At 56.7% G+C, this 22,689-nt stretch overlaps 5 protein-coding genes across 5 annotated transcripts; all 5 read left to right on the top strand.

Annotated features, from left to right (window-relative positions):
• Positions 1–2,293: 2,293 nt before the first annotated feature.
• On the top strand, positions 2,294–5,422 carry JKF63_07236 (uncharacterized protein; the record flags this gene model as incomplete). The annotated part of the gene is made up of 1 exon (XM_067903176.1): positions 2,294–5,422. The coding sequence occupies one exon, from the start codon at positions 2,294–2,296 to the stop codon at positions 5,420–5,422; it is 3,129 nt and encodes a 1,042-aa protein (XP_067759731.1).
• A 4,537-nt stretch (positions 5,423–9,959) lies between these two features.
• JKF63_07235 (uncharacterized protein) lies at positions 9,960–10,268 on the top strand (the record flags this gene model as incomplete). Its single annotated transcript, XM_067903175.1, has 1 exon — positions 9,960–10,268. The coding sequence occupies one exon, from the start codon at positions 9,960–9,962 to the stop codon at positions 10,266–10,268; it is 309 nt and encodes a 102-aa protein (XP_067759730.1).
• A 1,033-nt stretch (positions 10,269–11,301) lies between these two features.
• Positions 11,302–12,390, top strand: JKF63_07234 (uncharacterized protein; the record flags this gene model as incomplete). Its single annotated transcript, XM_067903174.1, has 1 exon — positions 11,302–12,390. One exon carries the CDS (start codon positions 11,302–11,304, stop codon positions 12,388–12,390), a length of 1,089 nt encoding a protein of 362 aa, XP_067759729.1.
• A 4,610-nt stretch (positions 12,391–17,000) lies between these two features.
• On the top strand, positions 17,001–18,797 carry JKF63_07233 (uncharacterized protein; the record flags this gene model as incomplete). Its single annotated transcript, XM_067903173.1, has 1 exon — positions 17,001–18,797. The coding sequence occupies one exon, from the start codon at positions 17,001–17,003 to the stop codon at positions 18,795–18,797; it is 1,797 nt and encodes a 598-aa protein (XP_067759728.1).
• Positions 18,798–21,201: 2,404 nt separating this feature from the next.
• On the top strand, positions 21,202–22,278 carry JKF63_07232 (uncharacterized protein; the record flags this gene model as incomplete). Its single annotated transcript, XM_067903172.1, has 1 exon — positions 21,202–22,278. One exon carries the CDS (start codon positions 21,202–21,204, stop codon positions 22,276–22,278), a length of 1,077 nt encoding a protein of 358 aa, XP_067759727.1.
• Between the last annotated feature and the right edge of the window lie 411 nt (positions 22,279–22,689).

The raw sequence follows: 22,689 nt of genomic DNA, 5'->3' as shown, positions 1-22,689 counted from the left end.
CAGACACAGACAGGGGGGTTCCAATATTTTATGTAGGGGGGAGTGGGGACATCTCTTTTTTCTTGTTTTCCGTGTGGGGTGTGAGTCATCCACTGCGTATTTTATCCCTGCAATGTACCCCCTCCTCCTCCTCCCCCCCCTCCTCCCCCCCCCCGCCCTGCCCCGCGTTACGCGCCTCGCATCACCACCACCCATCCATCCATCCATCCCCACACAAGACACAGAGAAAGACACACACACACACTTTTTTCTTCCAAAACTCCTTTCTGTGCTCTTTGTGTTGTCCTTGAGTTGGATTTTCTTGTTGTTGTTGCTTGGTGGAACAACAGCTGTGGTGGCAGGAGGAGGAGGAGGAGGACAAACTGTTGTTTGCTGTGAGGATCTCGAGTTTTTACTGAAGGCGGATCCCCCCCCCCTTTTCACACGCCTTCCTGCGCCCCACAACGCTGCTTCTCTGAAGCTGCTGGCATATGTGTGTGTGTGTGTGTGTGTGGTCTCCATGACTGAGTGACCGAGTATCCTGAACGACATCGCCCCCGTCCAGAGACAGACATACACTTGTACATACATACACGAGGCGACGCATCCCGTCTCATTGCGGTGCATGCCAAAGAAAAAGGGGGAGGGATGAGACAAATCTATGCAAACAAATACAACAAACATGAGAGGCAACAATGAAAAGGGGAAAAAGGAGGGATGAGACAAATGGAAAAAAAAACCTGCTGTTGTGCGTCCTCAACGAATTATGCGGGTGGACGCCTCTCGCTGTCCTCCTATCCCCAAGACACACACACACACCACCACCACCACTTCCTCCTCCCCTCCCTCTGGCGCGTCCCCCTCTCCCTCCCACCCTCTTCCTACCACCACTCCCTCTCTTGAAGTTGTTTTGTTCAGCACGCAGTAGTACTCCCCGTATTTCATCCATCTTCTTTGTCATTGATATAACCCCACCCCACCCCCTATCCCTCCTATTCGTTCTCCTTCCACGCCAGTATCGTCGCACGCACAGCGCTCTTTCCCTCTCTCTGTTTTGCTTTTCTCTCAAGTGGCTACTACGGCCATCGCTGGAGACGGACACGTACCGCCTCTCCTCATAAGCTGTGTTGCTCCCGTCCCTCCCTCCCCCCCCCTTCTTCCCTCTTCCCCCTCTCCCATCACACGCACACACAAGAAAAAATCATATATTCTCTCTCTCTCTTTTTGTATATATATAAACATATAAATATATATGAAAAGCAGAAGAGTGGATGGGAAGAGAAGATACCACCACTACCGCCACCATCACCGTTACACGGCATTCCCCACGGTGCCTGAACCATTTAAATATACATCGTCATTAAGTCACACACACACACACACGTTCCTCTCCCTTGATCTTGCAGTATCTCGTTGCGTCACGCTCAATTTACAAGTGTGTGTGTGTGTGTGTGTGTGTCTAGAAGCTGAAGAGCGATTAGGGCGTCAAGGAGACGTAGTCACCGAGTAGGGGCACCGATACTATTGGGTAGAGCAGCACGTTATGAGGGAGGAGGAGGAGGACGGTGCAGTAGCCGCACCCTCAACAAATAGAGAAGAAAAAAGTTATCCACGACACCCCCCCCAGCAGCCACGAAGGCATCAACAGCAGCTGACAACGGTATCGCCCCTTGCAGGTTGCGAGCCCCTCCCTTTCGCAGAAACAACGGCATTGGGTAGTCGAGGAACTCGTGTCGATAGTAAGAGCGGTGATGATGCACAGCCGCGCCAACCACGTCGACGATCGCGCACAATCCACATCACGCTTCGCAAGACGCGCTCCGGCAGTCGTCCAATAAATGCTCAGCGAAACGGCTTGACGAACCTGAGCCGTGACTTCGGTGTTGCCTCGGCGGCCGCGGGAAGTGCCGGAGGGCCCACGCCCAACAGACACCAATGTCCTGGCAGTTTTAGAAGTACATTGGGGATGTCCGGTGAACTCCTGTCGCCCACCTCCGCGGCAACCACAGCCGCCACCGTCACCTCACCAAGCGCAGGAGGTGCCATAGCGTTGGCCCCATTCGCATTTCCCGCCGCTGGCGGGTTCGCCTCGCCTCAGCTCACCCCGCGCCGTCACGATGCAGCGCCAACGTCTCCGACCCTCATGGCCAGTGGCACACATCGAGCGCGAGTGTTTGAGGACGTGGCCAACAGAAACAGCCACACTAACAACAATGGCTCCTCCTGGCTGACGAGCTCACCTCATTACATCCCGTACGTCCTCCACGCGCATGGACGCAGCGTGGACGGCACAACACCCGCCGCCGCCCCAGGAATGAGCACGCAGACAGCGGCCACCAATGCGAAGTCCTCATCGTCCTCTTTTGTGATCGGCGGCTGCGGCGAACCATCCCCGGGAAGCGGTGGGTCAACGGTGCGCGGCGTCGGTCAGTTTAGCATGCTTGTGCAGCCGAATCACCCGCCCAACATGAAGCAGGCCTTGGCCCCACCAAACATGCGCGACAGAACGGTGGACCTCGACAGAGCGGCGGGCACAGCGGTGCATCACAGGCGTTTCTCGTTGAGCTCGATTCCACGTCGGACAAGCAGCTCTACCGGCAGTCCTGGACGGCCCTACTATCAACCCTCCGTCTCCAATGTGCAGGCAATCTCGCAGCTGAGTCACGCCAACGTCTACAACAATCGTCTGCGCAGCCATAGCACGAGCGGTCACTGCACTGCAGTCGGCACCGTCAACGACAACCACAACCACTACCGCCACGCAGCAGCATTGCCGAGCCTCGAGAACTTCGTGTTCCCCCCTCCGAAGATCACCTCCGCGTCGCCCCAGCTGCGACAGCAACCGCCGAACTCGCCTTCTTCAGTACACGCCGCCCCGTCTGACCGGCAACCGCAACATCGTGATCGCTACAGCACGCGCGGCTCCACTGTGGGGCCTCGCCCTCGCAGTAGAAGCTGCTGTGTCAACGGTGCTGCTGCGGTTGTTGCCACCGCTGTGGAAGTCAAGACGCCCAGCGCCGGCGAAAATACCGGCTGCATCGGCAACACCGTCTCGCTGGCCTCCTCCAGCCCCAGCACAGCGACGCCAGTCGTCGGCGTCAGGCCGATGACAGCCGGAGGGCTCTGCCCCAGCACTCCTGTCATCACCTTTGATCCCAACCTGAACAAGGCGGCATCCTCTTCGGCTACAACACTGCAGATAAGCACGGCCAACTCACCACAAGTGCCGCACTCTCTCGTGTACGCCGAAAGCAGCGCCGTTAAGGCCACGATGACGCCACCGACGCCACAGCTGGTCAGCCCCCCAATAGATGCAGCTGCAGTGGGCAGTAGCAATGCTCGGCGGAGCAGTCGTACTACCGCAAACTCAAATAACGGTGTCCACCTCGGGCGCCGGCAGAGTGTCTTCTCAGACACTGTGAACAGCCTGAACAACTCTATGGACAGTGTGCGGTGCGACAGCTTGCTGAGTGCGTCAAATATGTCCATGGCTGACACGCCAGACCGCTCTATCCGCAGGAGCGTCACAGCGTCCGGTCGCTACGGTGGCACGGCCGCCTTCACCTCCTCGCGCCGATACAGCAAAGACAATGTCGTGATTGAAGATAGGACAGACGACGAGGATCGCCGCCATCGCGGTCACTGTCGCCGCTGCAGCACAACACTCACGAACATCATGACGGAGGATGAAGACGAGCGGCCACAGTCAGCGCAGCTGTCAACTATTGAGCTGCTTCGTGGTAATCACATGAGGAGGGAAAGCGGTGGTGGCAACGTCGCAGCTGTTTTGAGTCGTGCCCGCGCAGCACGTGCGAGTGCGAGTGTGACAGCAACGGCCGCACCCGTAGCAAATAGCGGTGGCGCACCAACGACTGCTATTGAACGCTGGCGTGCGCTTGGGCAACAAAAAAAAAAGGAGGAAGAGGAACAGCAGCAGCACGTGTGGAAACACAGGTTAACTGCACGGCAGTGGCGTGAAGCGTTTCGCAGACTCCAGGATAATCGCATGCGTTGGCGCGTGCAGGGCTATATTGGACGTGGCACGTCCGGCGTTGTGTACGAGGGTGTCCTAGAAAACTCCAAGCACACGCCTGTGGCGGTCAAGGTGCTAGAGGTCGGCGTTCCCTTGCCGGTCGAAATCGCTGACCCCGACGACGACGACGACGACGTTGGCGGTGGTGGTGATGGTGGCGGCAAGAGGGGCAGGCAGAGCGGTTACACCAAAAAGCGTGGCGCCGCGGATGTGGCGAGCATGTCTCCCTCCCAACAGGAAGTGCTCCTTGTTCTGCTACGAGAGGTGGAGATGATGGAGAACCTGCACCACGAAAACATCGTCACTTGCCTGCGCTGCCAAGTCACACCACTGCAGGACCGATACTTGGAACTGCACCAGAAACAGCAACAGACACATGGCGGCGGCGGCGGCGGCGGCGGCGATGTCACTGGGCTCTCCGACGCGGTCGCGGTTGGGGGAGGCGGTGAAAAGGTCGATGTGAGCCAGTGCAACGGTGCTGGCCATCGCAACGCCGGTAATGCCTGCAGCGGTATCCCATCAACCGCGAACCGGTCACCACAGCACAGTGATGCCGCCCGTACCCCTGTTCAGGTGGAGATCATTATGGAGCTTTGCAGCCAGGGAACTCTTTCAAATCGAGTTCGTCAGGCGCCCAGTCGTCAGCTCCCGGTAAAGATCGCTCGACGGTACTTGCGTGATGTGCTCAAAGGACTTGCCTACCTGCACCGCAACAATTTTATTCATCGTGACGTGAAGGGTGACAACGTCCTCATCAGTGCCTCCGGTGTAGCAAAATTAGCAGACTTTGGGTGCTCGCGGCGCATCATGCTGACGAACAACGCCCACGACCCCATCGATAACGAGGGGGCCACTAGCAGCATTGGCACCACGCGTACTGCCGCCACGGACTCCCGCTCCGCGACTATTGTGGAGTATCAGTGGTTTGACACGACCGGTGTGGCGCAGACCATGGTTGGTACGCCCATGTTCATGGCTCCAGAGATCATTAAGGCCTCGGAGCCGCTGCCAATGACAACGTCGACTGTGAGCTCTTCAGCTTCACCGGCCGCGAAAGCCAAGCTGGGCGGGCGTGAGGGTGACAATCATACGCCGCCGCCAGCGCCGGTGGGCTACACCGCCTCGGCAGATATTTGGTCTTTTGGCTGCCTGGTCCTCGAAGTTTTCGGTCGCACACCGTGGCCAGCGTCGGGGAACGTCTATCACCTCATGAAGCAAATTGAGCAATCCGTTGCCGAACTCCCACCTGGGGTGCCAGATGACACACCAACAGAGCTGCTAAGCCTGCTGCGCTGCTGCTTCCACCGAGACCCTCACCGTCGCAGTACGGCCCGCACACTACTGCGTGCGCCGTGGATGACGTGTGAAGACGAGGCACTGGAGGAGATGCCACCACGTAGACGCCGTTAGACGCCACAAGCGAGCTCGTTTGAACTTTTTTTCTCCCCCATTATTTAGAGGGTGCAGCTTTGTCTGTTTACCCGTATCGCTTTTTTTTGTGTGTTTCGAGTGTTGGAGGCGCTGAATGGAGGGGGAGGGGGAAGAGACAAAAACAAAATGGTGTTGTGGTGCTTCGTGAATGTCAAATATCAACTTTTGTGTCTCGTTTGCACGCACTCCTCCGTTCCCCTACCCCTAACCCCCTCATGGCATCCATTCACTCACCCATCCTCCTCCCTCCCCTCCTTCCCCCTCCCTCGCCCCCCCCCTCCTCCCTCCCCTCCCCTCCCTCATTACAATTTCGTATTTTTTCTTGCGGCTGTTGTCATTTTGCTGTTTCGGTGTGTCCTCCACGCTCCCCTCGGCAGTACACACTAAAAGCGTGACCGTTGTGCTATAGTGACGGTGATGATTTAGTGTGTGTGTGTGTGTGAATGTTCACGGCAGATGGAGATGTATCTCCCTTCAGCCCATAAGAAAAAAAAAAAAACGTCGACGCTTCATTTTATTCTTTTTCACTTGCTTTTTTTTTCCTCCTTCCTCCTTTGTAAACAACATCCCACCATCATCCTCTTCTCGGGGACCACCATGGAGCACCACAAAAGCAGCAGCAGCAGCAGCAGCACCTCTCCATCATCATAACGCGGACGCACACACTATTTTTTTTTCTTTCTCCTCCCTGTGTAGTTCAGGTGAAAAGAGTAATGCACCATGTTTTCTGTGGTGACGGTTAGGTGGATAATACGAGGGAGCCCCGTGTGTGTGTGTGTATGTGTGTGTGTGTGTATAATCCTCCTGCAGCGTGGGCTCACGTCATCTTCGCGTTTCTGCTCGTTCTGTTTTTTTGTGTGTGTGTGTGCGTCTCAAACTTGTGCTTTTTCTTTTTTATTATTTCCTTTATGATCAATATCGTGCTGCGTCCATCCATTCTTCTCTGTCCGTCGATCAGATTATATGCATGCCTGCGTGGTTGGTTTGGTTGGTTGGTACTTTTATAGTTAACTCATGTTGCCCATCCAAACACAGTAACCCCCATCTCAGCACCCACTCAGAAAGAAAAATAGAGGAGAAGAGTGGATAATGAGTGGCACACGCACGTCACGTCAAGTTGGGCCAGCGCTCACGCTCGAGGGTGTTCCCCCTCCCCCCCCCCCTACTGTTGGTTTTACAGGGGGGGAGACGTAAAAAAAAAAGGGCGGGGTGTACACTGTCATCAGGCATCACCACCCACCCACCACACACCACACACCTGCCCACTAGCCCAAGGAGGACTGGAAGTAAAACTGCAATGAGAGATGAGTGAACAAGAGAGATGATATGATGAGGGTATGCCAGCGTAAAGAAAAACAAAAGCTTTGGACCCCCCCCCTCTGAGAATGAAGACTTTTTCGCATCGCCCTCCGACGTCTGAGCATACGTTGTGCATGAGACGCACGCCCCTCTCCTCCCCCCCCTCCCCGCTGCTAAAGCATTCCTTCTCCTGCTCCTCCTCTTCCTCCTCCACACGCACTCCCTTCCCTTTCGCATCCTGATTCCTGCCTACCCGGATGTTTGTGTGTGCGTGTGTGTGTGTGTGTGTGTGTGTGCGTCGAGTGGGAATGGAGGGCGGATGCCGACTCTATTAAGGCACTGCCATGTATCCTCGACCACAAAAACAAACAAAACCCCACATATGTGTACATGGGATATGGAAATATATATATATATCTTCTGCAGTCGCCAGTATTGGGATCCCCCCTCCCCCTCTGCCAGCCCCTTCCACCCATCCACCCAAGAAAAAAAAAGACCCATGGTGCAGCCAACACAACGAAGGATGTGCCACCGGTGACACTTGCAGTCGCACATGACAATCCACTTCACCACAGGAACCCATCCCACCTCACTCTTGTTTTCTCTCTTTTTCTCGCACATACGTTTCCCAGTCTTTTGGTGGGTCTGTGTGTGTGTGTGTGTGTGTGTGTTTTGCGGGAGTGTGGGCTTTGGTGCCGTCTCTCAGCCTTTGACAGTGTACATATGCATTGAAAAGGGGGGGAGGGGAGAGAGAGGAGGATTTCACTTCAGTTTCCCCTCTCGTAGTGTGACATCCCCCTCACCCCTTTGTTGTTGTTGTTCTCTCTCCCCCCTGTTATCGTGCATTTTTTTTTTTGAGGGAGTGGAGTGGGGGGTTGTATTCGTCTCTATCCTGAACCTCCACCTCGCCACCGCCGCCGCTCCACCCCCCCCCCTCCCACCCCTCCCACTCAAACACACGCACACACACGCGCATGTGTGTATACTATTATTCTTTATTTCTAGTTTTCCCCCATTGAAGAGGTAAAAATAAAAAAGATCATTCAAAAGGGGGGTGGGAAGGACAGGAAAGTGAGCCAAGTGCAAAACACCGCGTCGGCCCGCATCGCCGTGACTCGGCACACCCTCGCCTGCGTTTCCTCCACACAACGCCGTACTTGGGGGTGGTGTCATGGTCGTCTGCGTCGTGTGTGCTGAGACGGTGGGACCCACCTACGCTGTGGTGCTTCTCGTTATCGTGGCGGCGCTCGCCCCCGGGTGCCCTGCAGGCATCGCGCGCTGAAGGCGGATTCACGACGAACACCGTTGTGTCATGCCCATATGGGTAGACCCTTTATTCTCCGTCGGCGGCCACCGCAGCGAGCGCCTGCCGACGCGGGCGGAGTCGGCCTGCACTGCACTCTTTTTTTCACCGACGGCGATGTCCCCCTCAGCGCGTATGGAATCACGCTATGGCCGTACGCCCGTGAGGCCTCTCTACATGGGGGCTGTTATACACTCGGCAGAGGAAAATGAGTTACTCAAACACTTGCTTGCAGACGCTGGCGATGCACGTAAGGGCGACGATGTGGTTGGTTGTGCTCGGTGGTGTAGCGGGGGGGGTACGGCGTGGTGCAGTGGTATGCCAAGGCGAGCAGCATCAAGGGCAGCGGTGTAAACACACCACAACAGCGACAGGAATTGCGAGGTGGGCTACGTATGAGGTGACGGAGGTGTCCGTTGACCGCTTCATTCGCCCATCGCCGCGAGCGCCTTAACATCTGCGGCATCGTCTGCCTTTGCGATGCAGCGCGACGTTTTGATTGCCGAGCACTCCATCAGCACCGTGCAGTTGGCACTCCGTCAAAGCAGCGGCGTCTCTGGCGTTGGCAGGGTCCTGTCGGCTCTGTCGCCTGAGGTGGGCACCGTTGTCAGCCACGTGTGATTCTCCTCCTCAGCTGACTGCATGGGAGCACAGGTTCCGTTCCAGCTCCTCGGCTCAGAGATTGCCATTCGGCACATCCCTAGGGCGCGCTACACGCAGTCGCTCTCGCCGCAGCACACCGCCGTCGAACGTGTAAGCGGGGCAACATGCCCCTGCCGTACAGCGTCTTCAGCCACCAGTACGCCAGCGTTTACCCGGCGCGTCTCTTCTTACTCCATCCCCCATCTACAACACATACGAGGCACCACCGAGCGTCCTGACGCACTCCCAACCCCCGACGGAGCACTATGTGTGTATCGCAGTGCAGAAAACGCCAGCGACGACGACCGACGTTCCGGAGACGGCCACAGCCTCTCGGCGTCTCCTGGCCCTGCGGCGGGGGAGGGGGGCAGCACCACCTCTCTGTCGGCATTGCGCATTGCACAGAGAACTGGGCCCCCACCCTGCGCACCACGCTGAATACCGAAGACATCGAAATTGGCGAGGTCGTTTTTCGGGAGGCAAACGCAGACGCTGCCGCCGTGGCGGTGCGCGTGCAGTGCCTCTACACAGGCGCCGATGCGGACGCCAGCATCACCTACGCGCCACGGCCGCAGACGCACATCTATGCGTCGACGAATGCCTTCGTTGGTCACAGCGCAGCAAGCGGGCGTCGCCTTTCCTGCTCTAGCAAAAAAAAAACGGCAACAAACGTGCCTTTCGTGGCCGCAGCGGTGGCCCTTGTCCGCACGAGTCTGTACGGCGCACGCTGCGACGGTTCCGCAGCGGTGTCAATGATCTTCACGTCTTTCTACGGCACCACAGCGTCCGGTGCAGATGTGTGGAATGTGTCCTCGGCGACCGACGCGGCAACGGCGGCCGCGCGCAGCACCGGAGCGTCGATTTGTGGTCTGTCTCACTATTGACGGGGAGCACTTCTACAGCGCAGAAGTAGCCCGGCCCGCCAGCAGTGCGACGACGGTTACGTATTTATCCTTTGGGGCGCTCTACCTCCGCTCCATTATGCCGCCAAAGGGGCAGTAAAAACCAGCGCGAACGCCTCGATGCAGTCTGTGTCGACGCCGTTTCTCTGGATGTGAGAGGCATCCATGGCGATGGAGTTGCTTGCCCGCCATACCTTCACTATTCCTTGGCGCTCTTCCAAGAAGCGATGGCCTCCGCACTTGGGGTCGACCCGACAGTGGTCGTTGTTCAGCTGCACATGTCCGGCTTCATGGCTCTGCCCAAGGATCATCCCCGCCTTGTTCCACACCGTCGACTGAGAGCAGCCCACCAACGGCTGAGGTGGCCCTCATGCTCAACGCAACGGTGATGCCGTCGCCGTCTCCGCAGTCAATACTACTGCAGACATACGCGTTGGTGCTGCGTATTAGCGTGGGCTCGGTTGCCGATAACCTCGTAACCACGTCAACCCTGTCGGCTGCGCCTGACCTGCTCTACCATACTGTGCAGATTCTGCGAAGCGGCGTGAGCGGTCCAGCCCTTCTCGCCACTTTGGCGCGTGGCCCTGACGGCGTCGGCACCGCGTCGTTGAGCTCGCTGACAGTAAACTTTACGCTGCGCAGCGGAGTTGACCTACACGCTGCACGGGTGGCGTGGTGACGTCCCTTCCTGAGCATCCCGCACCCTACACTAATCCCAGATCCGGCTCCGGTCGCGGAAGACGACGACAGCACGCCAAAGGTCCAGTGGTATGCCGTCTTGTTGCTACTCCCCGTGCCCCGGTGGCCATGGTAGGCGGGTGCCTACTACGTCTACAAGAAGTACCTGAGGCCTGCCGAGGAGCTGAACAGAGCACCGGTAGTCGTGAACGCCCAGTAGAAAAAAAAACTTTCCTTCTCTCTTCCCAGCGGGGGGGGGGGGGAGAGCATACACGTGTAGGTCTGGTTGACCACCTCAGGTACGCCCTCCCCCCTCCTTCCCTTCATCTTGAGGATAGTGGAGGAGGGAGGGAGGGGAGGGGGCATTGTTGACTGGCTTCCGTACTCTTTTCTATGCCTTGGAGTGATGATCCCCGCTCTACCGGCCCTCATCACGTCATGCCGCTCTCTGTGAGATGTGAGGGAGGGGGGGAAGGGGGAGTGGTGGGACACACCCCGCACTCCTCTGCACATAATGCCATTGAGAAGATAATGAATGATTCCGTGCGGGGTGGAGTACAGAAAACACTTTTGTTCTACCCGAGCCACATCCCAACCGCGTTTGCCGGGAGAACAGAGGACATCGTCCCCCCCCCCACTGAGTGGACAGTAAAATGAGGAGTGTGGGAACCCCCACCCCTCTCCTCTCCTCAAACCCCCACCCCCCACCCCCTCACTCACTCCCTCGCTCTCTCTCTCTCACATCTCCCCTCTGCCCCCACACCCACTCACACACACATAAACACAAGTGAGGAAAGGATATCTTCATATGCGTAACGTTAGTCGTCAATCTTTTGACAATACAGACACGCAAACACTCCCAGTAGCGGCGGCAGGTCAATACGGCACCGGCCTTTGCCCCACCCCACCCCCCTCCACACACACACCCCACCCCCTTTGTGTGTGTGTGTGTGTGTGTACCCCTCCTCCCCTTCCTTTTTCCCTCCCTCTCCCTCCTCCTCCTCTCATTGATAACATTTCTTTCTCAGGGCGACATGTCAGAGACACAGACTCGCAAGCGGACGGAGTCCCTCTCCAAGATTTACTCCAAGAAGCCCATTAGCGAAGGATATGCCCTCTGGGATCGCGACTACCTCCTCGCCGCGATGCGCGTCTTCACATTCAAGGCAGAGGGAGCGCCGCCGTTTGTTTTGGCACCGTATCTCGACTCCGTAGCGGAGATCACGCTGCAAATGCAAGACTTCGAAGACGCCGCAGAGCAGTTCGCCATTGCCGCCAGCAAATATCAACTAATCGACCAAAAAGTCTTGGCAGACCTCATGCGCTTCAAGGTGACGGAGGTCTCGGGCAGTGCTGAGATCGCGCTAGAGCAGGTGCAGGCATACCTTGCAGCCCAGGACCCGCAGCTCAATGGTGGCATAGAAAATTCTACTCCACAGACCAAGTGCGCTTTCGCGCGCGTCTACGCGTACCTGGCGGACCTCCTGCTCAGGTCACTGGACGAGATGCAGCCCTGCGGGGCAGTGCTGACGCAAGCACGCATGGCGGCGGAGCTCGCCGTGCAGCTTGGCTGGGACCGAGATCACTCTGGGTGGCTAGTTGTTGGTGATGTGCATGCTGCCAGCGGCGACTACGAGAAAGCGAGGGAGGCGTACGGTAAGGCGCTCCAGAAGTGCCCACACTACGCTAAGGCCTTGGAGCGCCAGATCAGCGTGCTGCAACAGCTCGTTCGTGCCGCGGAGGACAAGGCCGACAATGCCAGTAAGGCTGCTCTCAACGTGGAGATCTTGTCGCTGCTGAATCGCAGCATTGAGGTGCACCCGCTGGCGAACACGTTCCGCGAAAAGGCGTTCTTGCTTAGTGAAATACAGGGGGATGAAGCAGCGCTGGCCTTTGTAGCCGAGACACTCGAAAACCCTCCACAGGAGGAGATTGATGTGATTGGCAGCTCGGCGAAAGAGATGAAGGCGACGCTGCTGAAGGCGCGGGCGGCCATCCTGGCCGACGGCGACCAGCTTGAAGCGGCGCTCGAGGCGGCGACACAGGCGCTGGAAGTCAACCCAGGTGACGAGGAAGCCAAATCGATTATTCGCGACCTGCACGAATCGATGGCAACGGAGTAGGAGCGAACCGATCGGCGGTGAAAGAAAAAACAAAAGGGGGTGTAGCCGCGGTGGGCAGCGCTGGTTGTCTCCTCGACTTGTCACCGCGCCCTCTTCCCCCCCCCCTTCCACATCCTTTGCAAGAGTTGCCTTCTTGCGTGAGGGGGGGGGGGGAGGGGGCGCATGTGCCACCGGCCCAGTGTACCCGCTGCACACACACATACACACACCTCGGTAGTGGCAGGATGCTGCATCTCCCTCTCAATGTGCGTATGGCAACCTCTCGTGTTGTGCTTTCTCTCTGAGTTGCGGAGGTTGTGTTTCCCCTCTCGCCTGCCCCCTCCCCCCTCCCCTCTCCTCTCCCCCCCCCCTCGCGCCGATTTGTTGGGATACGGCCCGTATGTGTATGCCTGTGTGTGTGTGTGTGTATACATGGACGTACGTCTCCTTTGGATTTTGCTTTTTTCCCTCTTTTTGGGGGAGTGTATGCAGTGTGGTGGTCGTACGGATTCCTCAGATCTACGCGTACGTTTATCTACTTTCTCCCCCCTCCTCTCCTCTCTCCCCGCTTTTCTGCTGATTTCGCTCTGGAAGAAAAAGGAGAGGAAAGGGGGGGACGCTCACGAGTCATCGCCTGTGCGCCGTACCCTCCCCTCCCTCCCCTCCCCCCTGGCACGCTTGTACGGCAGAAGATGGGGGAGGGGAGGGGGGGGAGATGAGGGAGACAGAGTGTTTCCTCCTTTTTTGTTCCCTCTCTAATGGGGTTTCGCCAGCCATCCCGTAACGATACGACACGCCCTGGACCATATATATATATATATATGCACACAGACAGACATGCACCTGGGGGAGAGGAAGAGGAAGAGAGATCTATTGCATTGTGTGTAGACGCTGCATCTCTCTCTCTCCCTTCTTCCGCAAAAAAAAGAGGAGGCGGAGTTCGTCCTCTGCGTTGCTGAATGATGCACCTCTTCCTCCCTCCATCACACCTGCCGTTCCTTTCTGTCTTGAAAATGTCTGTGTGAGTGTGTGTGTGTGTTTCGTGTTTAACCATATATTCAACGCACGTGTATGCTTTAGTGTCTTTGCTGTACATGATCCTCTGTTTCTGCCTTTATGTGTTGGTGTGTGTGTGTGGGGGGGAGGGAGGGAGGGAGGGAGGGGGAGGGGAGGGGAGGGTGTTTCGTGTGTGATGGTTGGTTCTTTTTTTTTCCTTGGGGGGCATTCCAGCTGGCGCGCTTGTGTTGATGTATTAGACACCGGCACTCACTTCGCTCTCACTCGATGTCCCCATCCCTTCACTCAAGTACAACCTCTGCCCCCTCTATTCGTGTTTGTCAGCCGAGTGATCCCCTTGCTTCTTTCTTGTCTGCCTGGACCACATGTGTGAGCATATTTGTGTGTGACGGTGGCGTTTTTTTTTTCCAGTTATGTTCAGGCTTCTCTCTTTCTCTCTCTCCCCCTCTCTCTCCCCTTTTTTTTGTTGTTGTTGTTTTCTCTTCAAAAATGAAATACCCGAAGAAGAGTGAGCCCTTCAAAGCAAAAACACACGTCTGAGCGCCCACCACACCCCCTCCTCCCTCCTCCCCTCCCTCCCCCCTCTCTCTGTTCTTCGAACAGAACTATTGAAAGCGAGAAGAATGAGGTGTGGTGGGGGGAAGAGTATGTATATATATATAACGACCCGCGAGTGCAGCGTGATCTGGTAGTCGCCATGTGATGTATGTTACACATCCTCACCCCTCTCGCGCGTGTGTGTGTGTGTAGGAGGGAGGAGGGGGAGCATGACATCTATGAGCATTTTCCTGGAGTCATCGGAGACGATGTGGATGACGAGGGGAAGGGGGGAAGCCGCTGTCTTGCTCTTGTCTGTCGGTGAACGGGAAAAATGACCTCTGTGTAGGTGTAGGTGTGGGGGGGAGGTGGAGGTGGAGGGGGAGGTGGACCCCACACACACATGCGCGCACGAGAAGGGCCCTCAACAGCCCTGGCAGAGTCAGGCGTTCCCTCTTCTGACGTTGGGGGGTGGGGACTGTAGAATACTTCTCCGCTGCCACAAGCCACACAAAACACCCAGGCGGGCGGGGGGGATATGTGTGCTCCTCTCCAAACATGTTTCAACTCCCACCTCATCGCCTCCGCATGCGCTTCCCCCCCCCCCCCGCCCCCCTGGCCGTCCCCTTTCTTGTTCCTCTTTTTTCTTCGCATCGCTGGGATGCTCTTTTGCGGCGATGACACCCCACCCTCCGAATGCATCCCGATTTACACCCACACAACACACGGACAGTCCAAAACTTATTCCTACTCCCCTCCCCTCCCCCCCCCCTCAATCTCTTTCCTATTGCGCATCAACCCGCACGCCCACACCATCCTCATGTGCATGTGGACTCACTGAACCCCCACCCCTAACACCCGCATGTGATTGCGCTCATAGAAACGTTTTTTTAACCATCGTATCCTTTCTTCTTCCCCTATCACCCGCTGCTGATCACTTTTATTTCGAGCATCTGCAGCAGCAGCCATAGTAGTAGTGGTAGTGCACACACATACACGCACACCGAGGTTGTCTTTCGCCGTCGTATGTGTGGGGTGTGCGCTCATTTGTATTTAAATAAAAACGAGAATAAGAGAAAGAGAATAAGCGAGCAAGTGTGTGTGTGTGTGTCTTGGCATAGCGTGTAGCTTACAGTGTACACTATTATATATATATATATGTCAAATCAAAATATGCAATCAAGCCTCTCAATACTCTTGAATAGTACTGCACATTTTTTTTAACTTGCGTTCGCACACACACACACACACACACACACAACTCCCCTCCCTTCTTATGGTGTCAACTCCCCCCCCCCTCCCCTCCCCTTCCTCCCTTCCGCCTCCTTCCGCCTCCTCGCGGTTTCCTACCGGCTTGCTGCCCAGTCCGGGTGAGAAAATCTTGAGCACATACATCCTCTTTAGGCCCATGCTTTTAACCCACTCTTCTTCCCTGCTAAGCGTTAGTGATCTCTTTGTTTTTTTTGTGTGTGTGTGTGTTTCACTTTTTTTTTGGAATGGGGGGAACGGAACCTAAAAAAATGCGCAAGGGCTCACGCCATGCAGCCACCGTTGCTGCTGCGTCGCCGTGCTCACACTCCTCAAGCAACACCATGGTCTCCTCGCCTACCTCGGCCACTGTGAAGACCTCAGGGACTGTGTTTGGAGGCAGCTCACCGACAGCTGCGCCTGGGTGCAACCAACAGCCGTTCTTGCGCCGCCGTGTCAGCAAGGCTTGTCTTTCACCGTCTCCCTGCCAGACTGACATATCCCAGCAGCAGCGGCCGCAGAGGCCAGAAAAGAAAGGCTCTCGTCGTCACTGCAGAGGTGAGGAAGACAGCAGTGGTGGTACTGTTGACGACGTTGGTGTTGCCCCGGGAGTGAATATTGTAGAGAATACAGCGCACTACGCAGTCGGCCCACAAACGCAGCTCACCATAACATTAAGTGGAGGTTGTCCCACCACAACGAGCCGCAATAACAACGACGACGAGGCGGACATTTCTTTCTCGGCTCTGCGGCAACCCCAGTCATCTGATGGACCTGGCAGCGCGAAGGTCAGGTGTGACTCCAAACCGCACGCAGTACGAGGCTGGACAAGTACGCCGATTCGACAGGAAGTTCAGCTGAAGCAGCGCGAGCGGTTGGAATCACGGCAGTACCACCGTCGTGTCACTTCGAGGAAAAACAAGGTCTCTCTCGACGCCATCGCTGCCGAGCACAGGATAGCCAATGACGAAGACGACACAGCGGATGACCGACGCGCAGCCGCTACAGCATGCGCAGAGGCAGGAGAATCGCAGAACAGCTCATGTAAGCCGCACAGCGGCAACCGTGTATCGTCTCTACCGCTGACACCAGCAGTGGCAGCAGACGAAGGGCCTCCGCAATGCAAAGGTCCTCCGCCAGCTGTTCGCAATCGACGAGCCCCAGGGCAGTCTGCGAAGAAGGCGACGGCGACACTGTCGAGGAGGAGGCCTGCAGCCAAGGACGGCGGCAACCGCACCCCGCACCGTCGCTACCTCAGCCCAGCACACCTGGTAGCGTCGTCTCCGGCGGCGTTGCAGGCGAGCTCCATCGACAATGCCAGCAGCGACGTCGCTGTCAGTGAAAAAGGACAGCCCTCGCCCAGGTTACCGAAGGCAGGACATACCGCTGATGTGGCCATCTCAGCAGCCGCCTTACGCCCGTCGCATCACGCAGTCAAAAGGCAATCTCGAAAGTCAAAATCTGCGCCAACCGCTGAGCAGCAGCAGCAGCAGCAGAAGCCAGCAAGATTGAGTGCAGTAACTGCGATGCCGCCAGTGACCGCCGCCGCCACCCCCTGCGCACTCCCACCCCCGCTCCCTTTCGTCCCACGGGACCCCATCCCCGCGGGTCATCTCTCGAATCATGACACCCAGGCCATCGTTGCAGAATCCGACGCCCCCGACTCACCAGCGGCCCTGATGCGCCTTGCTGAATTCCACTCGGTGAGTGGGTCCGTAATGGATCCGTGTGTGTTTGGAGGAGCAGCCCCTCCACTCGCTTCTGCAGTGCCTCACGGTGGCCAGGTAAATGGCCAAGAAATCGCATTCGCGCACATATCCTCAAAAAGGATGATGCCACCGCAGCAGCAGTCTGAGGAAGAGAAGCAGCTCAGTCGCCGTGGTCTGCGATTTGGAGCGGCCCCCTTCTGCCCTGGGGTCACGGCAGTCCTCGACCTCTCCGTGACCTCCCCCACCGCCCCTAGTCGCAACCCTGATGCTCATATGAGCATGGTGACGACAGACGTCCCCGACATGGTCAGGGCTGGGAACGGTGATGCCGTGCTTTCGGAGGCCGTTCTCAGCCACAGCCGTGGGGGGGGTCGCATGGGCGGACACAGTGCCTTCGTGATGGAGCCGGCGGCAGCAGCGAGTATACAGTGGATGTCCATCACCACCGCCCCGTCTCATCACTCATCACTACAACCATCGTCGATAGGACGGGATGACCTGGATGGCGACAGCACCAGCACCTGTGCAAACCTTGTCCCTTTCAAAACACCCGCGCTTGGAGTTGTCACCACTGCGAGCAGCAGCAGCAATACAGAGATGCAGAATGTCAGGGCTGATAAGCCTGGAATTCGGCGCAGCGCACTGATGGTGACGAACACAGCTACGGGTGTGTGCATCTCGCCAGCTACCATGGCCACTACACCATCCGGCTCACCGACCGCTATGTGGAACTGTAGCGGCGGCAGTAGCAATAGAATTCACTCGCGAACGAGTGGACGCGGGAGTGGTGAGAGCTCTCTTGCTGCTACGGCCACCACCACCGCCGCCACCTCTCCCACTGGCACAAGTTATAACACCGGCATCTGTTCGGTCAGAACACCTCAGGGCATCGTTGTACACGAGTTCCCTCAGGCACCGTTCCCGACCGCGAGCCGCACTCCAGAACCACACCAACAAAAACAGCAGCAGCAGCAGCAGGTGCTGACGCCCCTCAACTGGACTGTGGGGGGGTTTCCATCCACTGCCCTTGGACTGTCTGTCGGCCTTCAGGACTCGGGCTCCTTTTCTCGATCGCAGTTGGGACAACAGGCACAACAGCAGCAGTTTCCGCACGTCATGCACCACAACCCACAGCTGCTGAGTGAGAGTGACCTTGACCGTGTCCAGCACAATCGCGTGGCGGTGTCTGATGTTGTCGCCAAGGACGAAGGCACTCTTGTTGACACACTCTTTGCCGACGTCAACGTGATCGAAGATGATGAGAGTGAGCCTGACGGCGACGACGTGCTCAGCCACCGTGCCGGTGGTGAACGCCGCATCATGCAGCCCGCCGCGTCGCCCGCAACCTCCGGTGGGGGCTCCCCATTTGCGGCCTCGTCGCCGAATACCCGTACGCCGTACTTGGCAGGGGGGCCGCAACTGCAGCACCGCGTCGGGTCCTTCCCGAACGGGGCGCGGATGGTCAGCAAAGAGGCCGCCAGACAGATTTTTGGTGGTGGTTACTGGTATCCTACGAGCCCGTGGGCTGGCACCGAAGCAACTAGTCGGGGTAGCGGCAGCGGCGGCGCTGAGACAGTACCGTACCGCAGTGGTGGTGATGCAAAGCCCGGCGCTGCCGCCTCCACCACGGGCACGGCAAACATGGGCAATGGAAACAGCGCAGCGATGCGGCGTGGGTTGACCACCCCACCGCACCCACATCGACCCTTCTCTGCTAGCTGCGCCAGCGTCGCGTCAACGATATCGCTCATCGACCCGAAGCAGCCACAGGCCGACAGCGCCGCGTATGACATGATGGGCGAGGACGATGAGTGGGAGATGAACAGCAGCGCCTACGCCGACAGTCTAGACGAGGCGCAGATCCAGTGGATAGAGGAGCAACTCAGAGCAACGGAGAACCCGGCAGGATACTTCTAGCAAACGAACCCACCCACCCGCCCACCCGCCCACCACACACACACACACACTACGTATCCCGCTTTCCCATCCAACATCAAACGTTATCCACCAGAGTAATCCACGTACGTCTGTATACGTTTTTTTTTTTAGGTGGTGATGCGCTGGAGAGAGAGAGGAGAGGGGAAGGGGGGACGTTTGGGCGGTCGGGGGTAACCCCCCCCCCGCCCTCCCCCTCCCCTCTCCTCTCTCTCTCCAATGAAGCGGGTAGGATGTGTTTTCTGTTTCCGTCCTCATTTCCGTGGATGATCGAGAGAGTACACCTACTTCAAAAAAAAAATTCTTATATATATATTAACTTTTTTTTTTGCTGCCTGTGTGCGCTGGTTGTCTTCTTGTTGCACTGCCCCGTCCCCCCCCCCCTACCCATTATCCAAACCCCCCCCATCACCACCACCACCCTGTGTCTCTGTGACAGTCTTTGCTTGCTTTTTTTTGGAGGGGAAGCGGTCTAAAGCGACACAATTCACCCCACCCTCACTCTTTCCCATGAACAACAAGAGCGGGGGGCAGCAGTGAGCGTATGTGCACCCATCAACACACACACACACTCTCTCTCTCTCACCTTTACGAGGTTTGTGTGTGTGTGTGTGTGTGTGTGTGTGTGTGTGTGTGTGTGTGTGTGTGTGTGTGTGTGTGTGTGTGTCTTGTATATATTTTTTTTTGGAGTCTAAGAGGAGGGCCTTTCTATTTTTCAAGGAGAAGAGAGAGAAGAGCGGCGCAGTGCATTTGTGGCAAAGTGAAGTCGCTGCTTAAACGTATGCGTGTGTGTCAGTGAAGAGCGGTACGTGTGCCCACGGAGGGGACTGAGCGACTGCCTTACTTGTACATGCTTCTCTCGAAGCAAGTCGTGTGTCTGTAGAAGGCGGGAGGGGGATCTCCCTTCCCCCCCCTCCCCCTCCCCCCGATCACACCACCGCGCGTGCCCTCTGCCTTTGCTCTTTCACCTCACGAGTTCGCACAGTGTTTTGTTGTTGTTTTTTAGTTTTTAATTCTTTCTCGTCTGAACTGCTGCCTCTGCTCCATTTCTTCTCTCTCAAACTTTCTCGCTCCACCACCACCAGTCTGACATACATACACATTACGCTCTCGACGAGAGTGTTTCGTGAATCACCCGCCCTCTCCCCCCTCCCCCCACTCTCTCTCTTTCTGTCCGCAACGTGCGCATTATATTCGCTGGTGCCCCTCCCTACTTTACATTGCCACTTTAATCTTGTTCTTGCTACTTTGTGGGTTTCCATAGCTGTCGTGTGGCGATGGAGTGTGTTCTCCCCCCTCCCCCTTTCCTCTCCCCACCCCACCCCACCCCCCACTTCACTCTCATTCCACTCACTGCGCTCGTCTTTTAAAACGCGCTCCTCTCGTGTGATCGCCTTCTGCCGCCCTTCACCAAAACGGGTATTCTCGCTCTTGGTGTGTTCGCATGCATACACGTGTATACATGTAATTCAAATGTATACCCCCCATTCTCCTTTCTCTCCATTCTTTTTTCTTTTCCTTTTTTTTGTGTGTGTGTGTGTCTGTCGGTGTGAAGAAGTCACTTGCGTGAGAGAGCGGTGGGCTGGTCTGAGGGTGTAGCGGGGGGGAAAGGTGGGGGGCAGCGGGAAGAAGGTGGGGGGGGAGGCACGAAGCTCCTGAACAAGTGGGAGAAGCGCACAGCGAACCAACAAATCAGAGAAACTAAAATTTATACATTCATGCACATACATTTTTTTATGTATGTGACGAAAAACAGAAGCGTCACTAGAGATTAGTGGGAAGAGATGTTTGCTGGAGAGGGGGCTCCCGCGTTGGATAGACTGAAAAAAAAAACCTTTGCACTGGCAGGAAGACACGCACGCGACCACCTCCTCCTCTCCCTCCCCCTCTCACATAGTCACCATATGTTTAGCTTTCTGTTCTGTCTCTCCGTCTCGCCGTCCGCTCCGCACGGCCTCCAGTCCACGGCCAGCATATCCTCCCCTCCCCCTCCCTCCCCCTTCTCTCCTCTTTTTTTTGTTTCCCTACCGGTCCACCTCTTTGATTAAGGCGTGCGTACAAGAACATACATGAGAGGATTAGAGTCTGGGAAGGGAGACTATATATATATATATGCACACACGGACTTTTAGATCATACACGGGTACGCATGTCTACTCGAGATCATCTCTCTGGCCACACTACGACCGTCTCGTTATTGAACATCGTCATTTGGCTCTAGCTTGCACGATTGCTGGGTAGTGAAAAACGATCTCCGCTACGTGTTCAATCTGTGCGCACACAAACGCAAACAACGAAAAGTGAAGCACTCCTCTCTCCCCCCCTTCCCCTCTAAAAAAAAAGGCAGAGAGAAGCTCGTAAGCAGCACCCCCCGCCATCTTTCAGGATGAGCCTGTACAACGTAGAGAGCGACTCCGACGGCGAGAGTAGCGTTGAGGATTTTACGCAGTCCCGTGGTGGTGGTCAGCCGGTGCCCTCCTCTTCCCCCTCCGTATCAGACGCTTCGCTTTACGCAGACCTTGGAAATCTGCCCGCTCCCATCCTCAGCACACCACAACTTGCTTACTGGGTTCGAAAATACAATCAGATGGACGTCGGTGGCTCTTGCAACACCGTCTGGACAGTGAGTAGCGCTAAACACGGCAACGGCGTCCATCATTTGATACGCCACCACGACCTTAACAGTTTTTGGCAATCGGACGGTATGCTGCCGCACGTGATCCGCATCCAGCTGGGCCAGCTCACCCCGGTTGAAGCGATGGCGGTGTACGTGAACAGCGCAGTGGATCAGAGCTACTCCCCGAGGGTCATTCGGGTGAAGGCGGGAACGCACAACGGCGACATGACGGAGGTTGCCAAGGTGGACATCGGCGCCGGCCAGGTGTGCGGTTGGGTGCTCATAAAACTGTGTGAGAAATCAGGCGACGAGGAACTCGAAAGAGGTGGGAACAACAGTGGTGGCAGCAGTGTGGGCATCAGCGGAGATGCGCCGCTGGCGCAGCGCCATAGCCAAAGTGGACATTCATCTCAACTGTACGGCGGTGCACCGCGAGCGACCCCCTCGGGTCCAACCTCGTCGTCCCCCCCAACGATACCGTATAGTGAGGTGGCTGCAGCACTGGGGCGCGGCTATCACGCGGCCATCGCCGTCACGCCATCATACCAGTCGTCGTCCTCCTCCCCCACCGCAGGAACGCAAACGTCTGCTGCGATGCCGATGAACGCACATAACCCCAGCAGCGCCGCGGACCGCTGGCTGTGGTGCACACTAATCGACGTCTGCATCTGTGAAAACCAGTTCAATGGACGCGACTGCCATCTGCGAGGGATTCGGCTCATGGGGCCTCGCTACGAGGAACAGGAGCGGGTGAGCAACGCAGACGCGATGGACACGGTGGCGTCCTCGCGCGGCCTGCGAATTAGAGAAGTGAAAGGAGCAGCAGATGAACTGCGGCTGCGATGATGACGATGGCCATGACAAAAGGCGGGGGAAAGGAAGGGAGGGAGGCAATCCAAGCGAGTGCTCACAAATGTCAACGGTTGTTGACGCGCGTGTATGATTGCACGTTTTTTTTTTTTTTTTTGTGTGTGTGTGTGTGTGTGTGTCCAGGTAGGACTCTCTCACCCCTCCCTCCCTCTTCCCCCTTCCCCTACCTCAAGTCTTGCCTTAGACTTGGAAAGGACAACAATACCAAAAAAAAAAGAAGTGTGTGGTGTATGACTGACCTTACGTTTGCCGCACCGGTCGTGCCGCTTCCGTGCATGGAGAAGCAGGGGGAAACCACTTCTCTACCCCCCCTCTCCCCCCCAAAAAAAAGGGAAAGTGAGGATGAGTGGAGTGAACCATCGCGACGAAGAAAGAGCCGCCAACACA

The sequence above is a fragment of the Porcisia hertigi genome, chromosome 4 (assembly GCF_017918235.1).
Source record: "Porcisia hertigi strain C119 chromosome 4, whole genome shotgun sequence".
Classification (NCBI taxonomy): Eukaryota; Euglenozoa; class Kinetoplastea; order Trypanosomatida; family Trypanosomatidae; genus Porcisia; species Porcisia hertigi.
The sequence above is the reverse complement of the archived record's forward strand: the minus strand, read 5'-3'. Positions and strand labels throughout refer to the sequence as shown.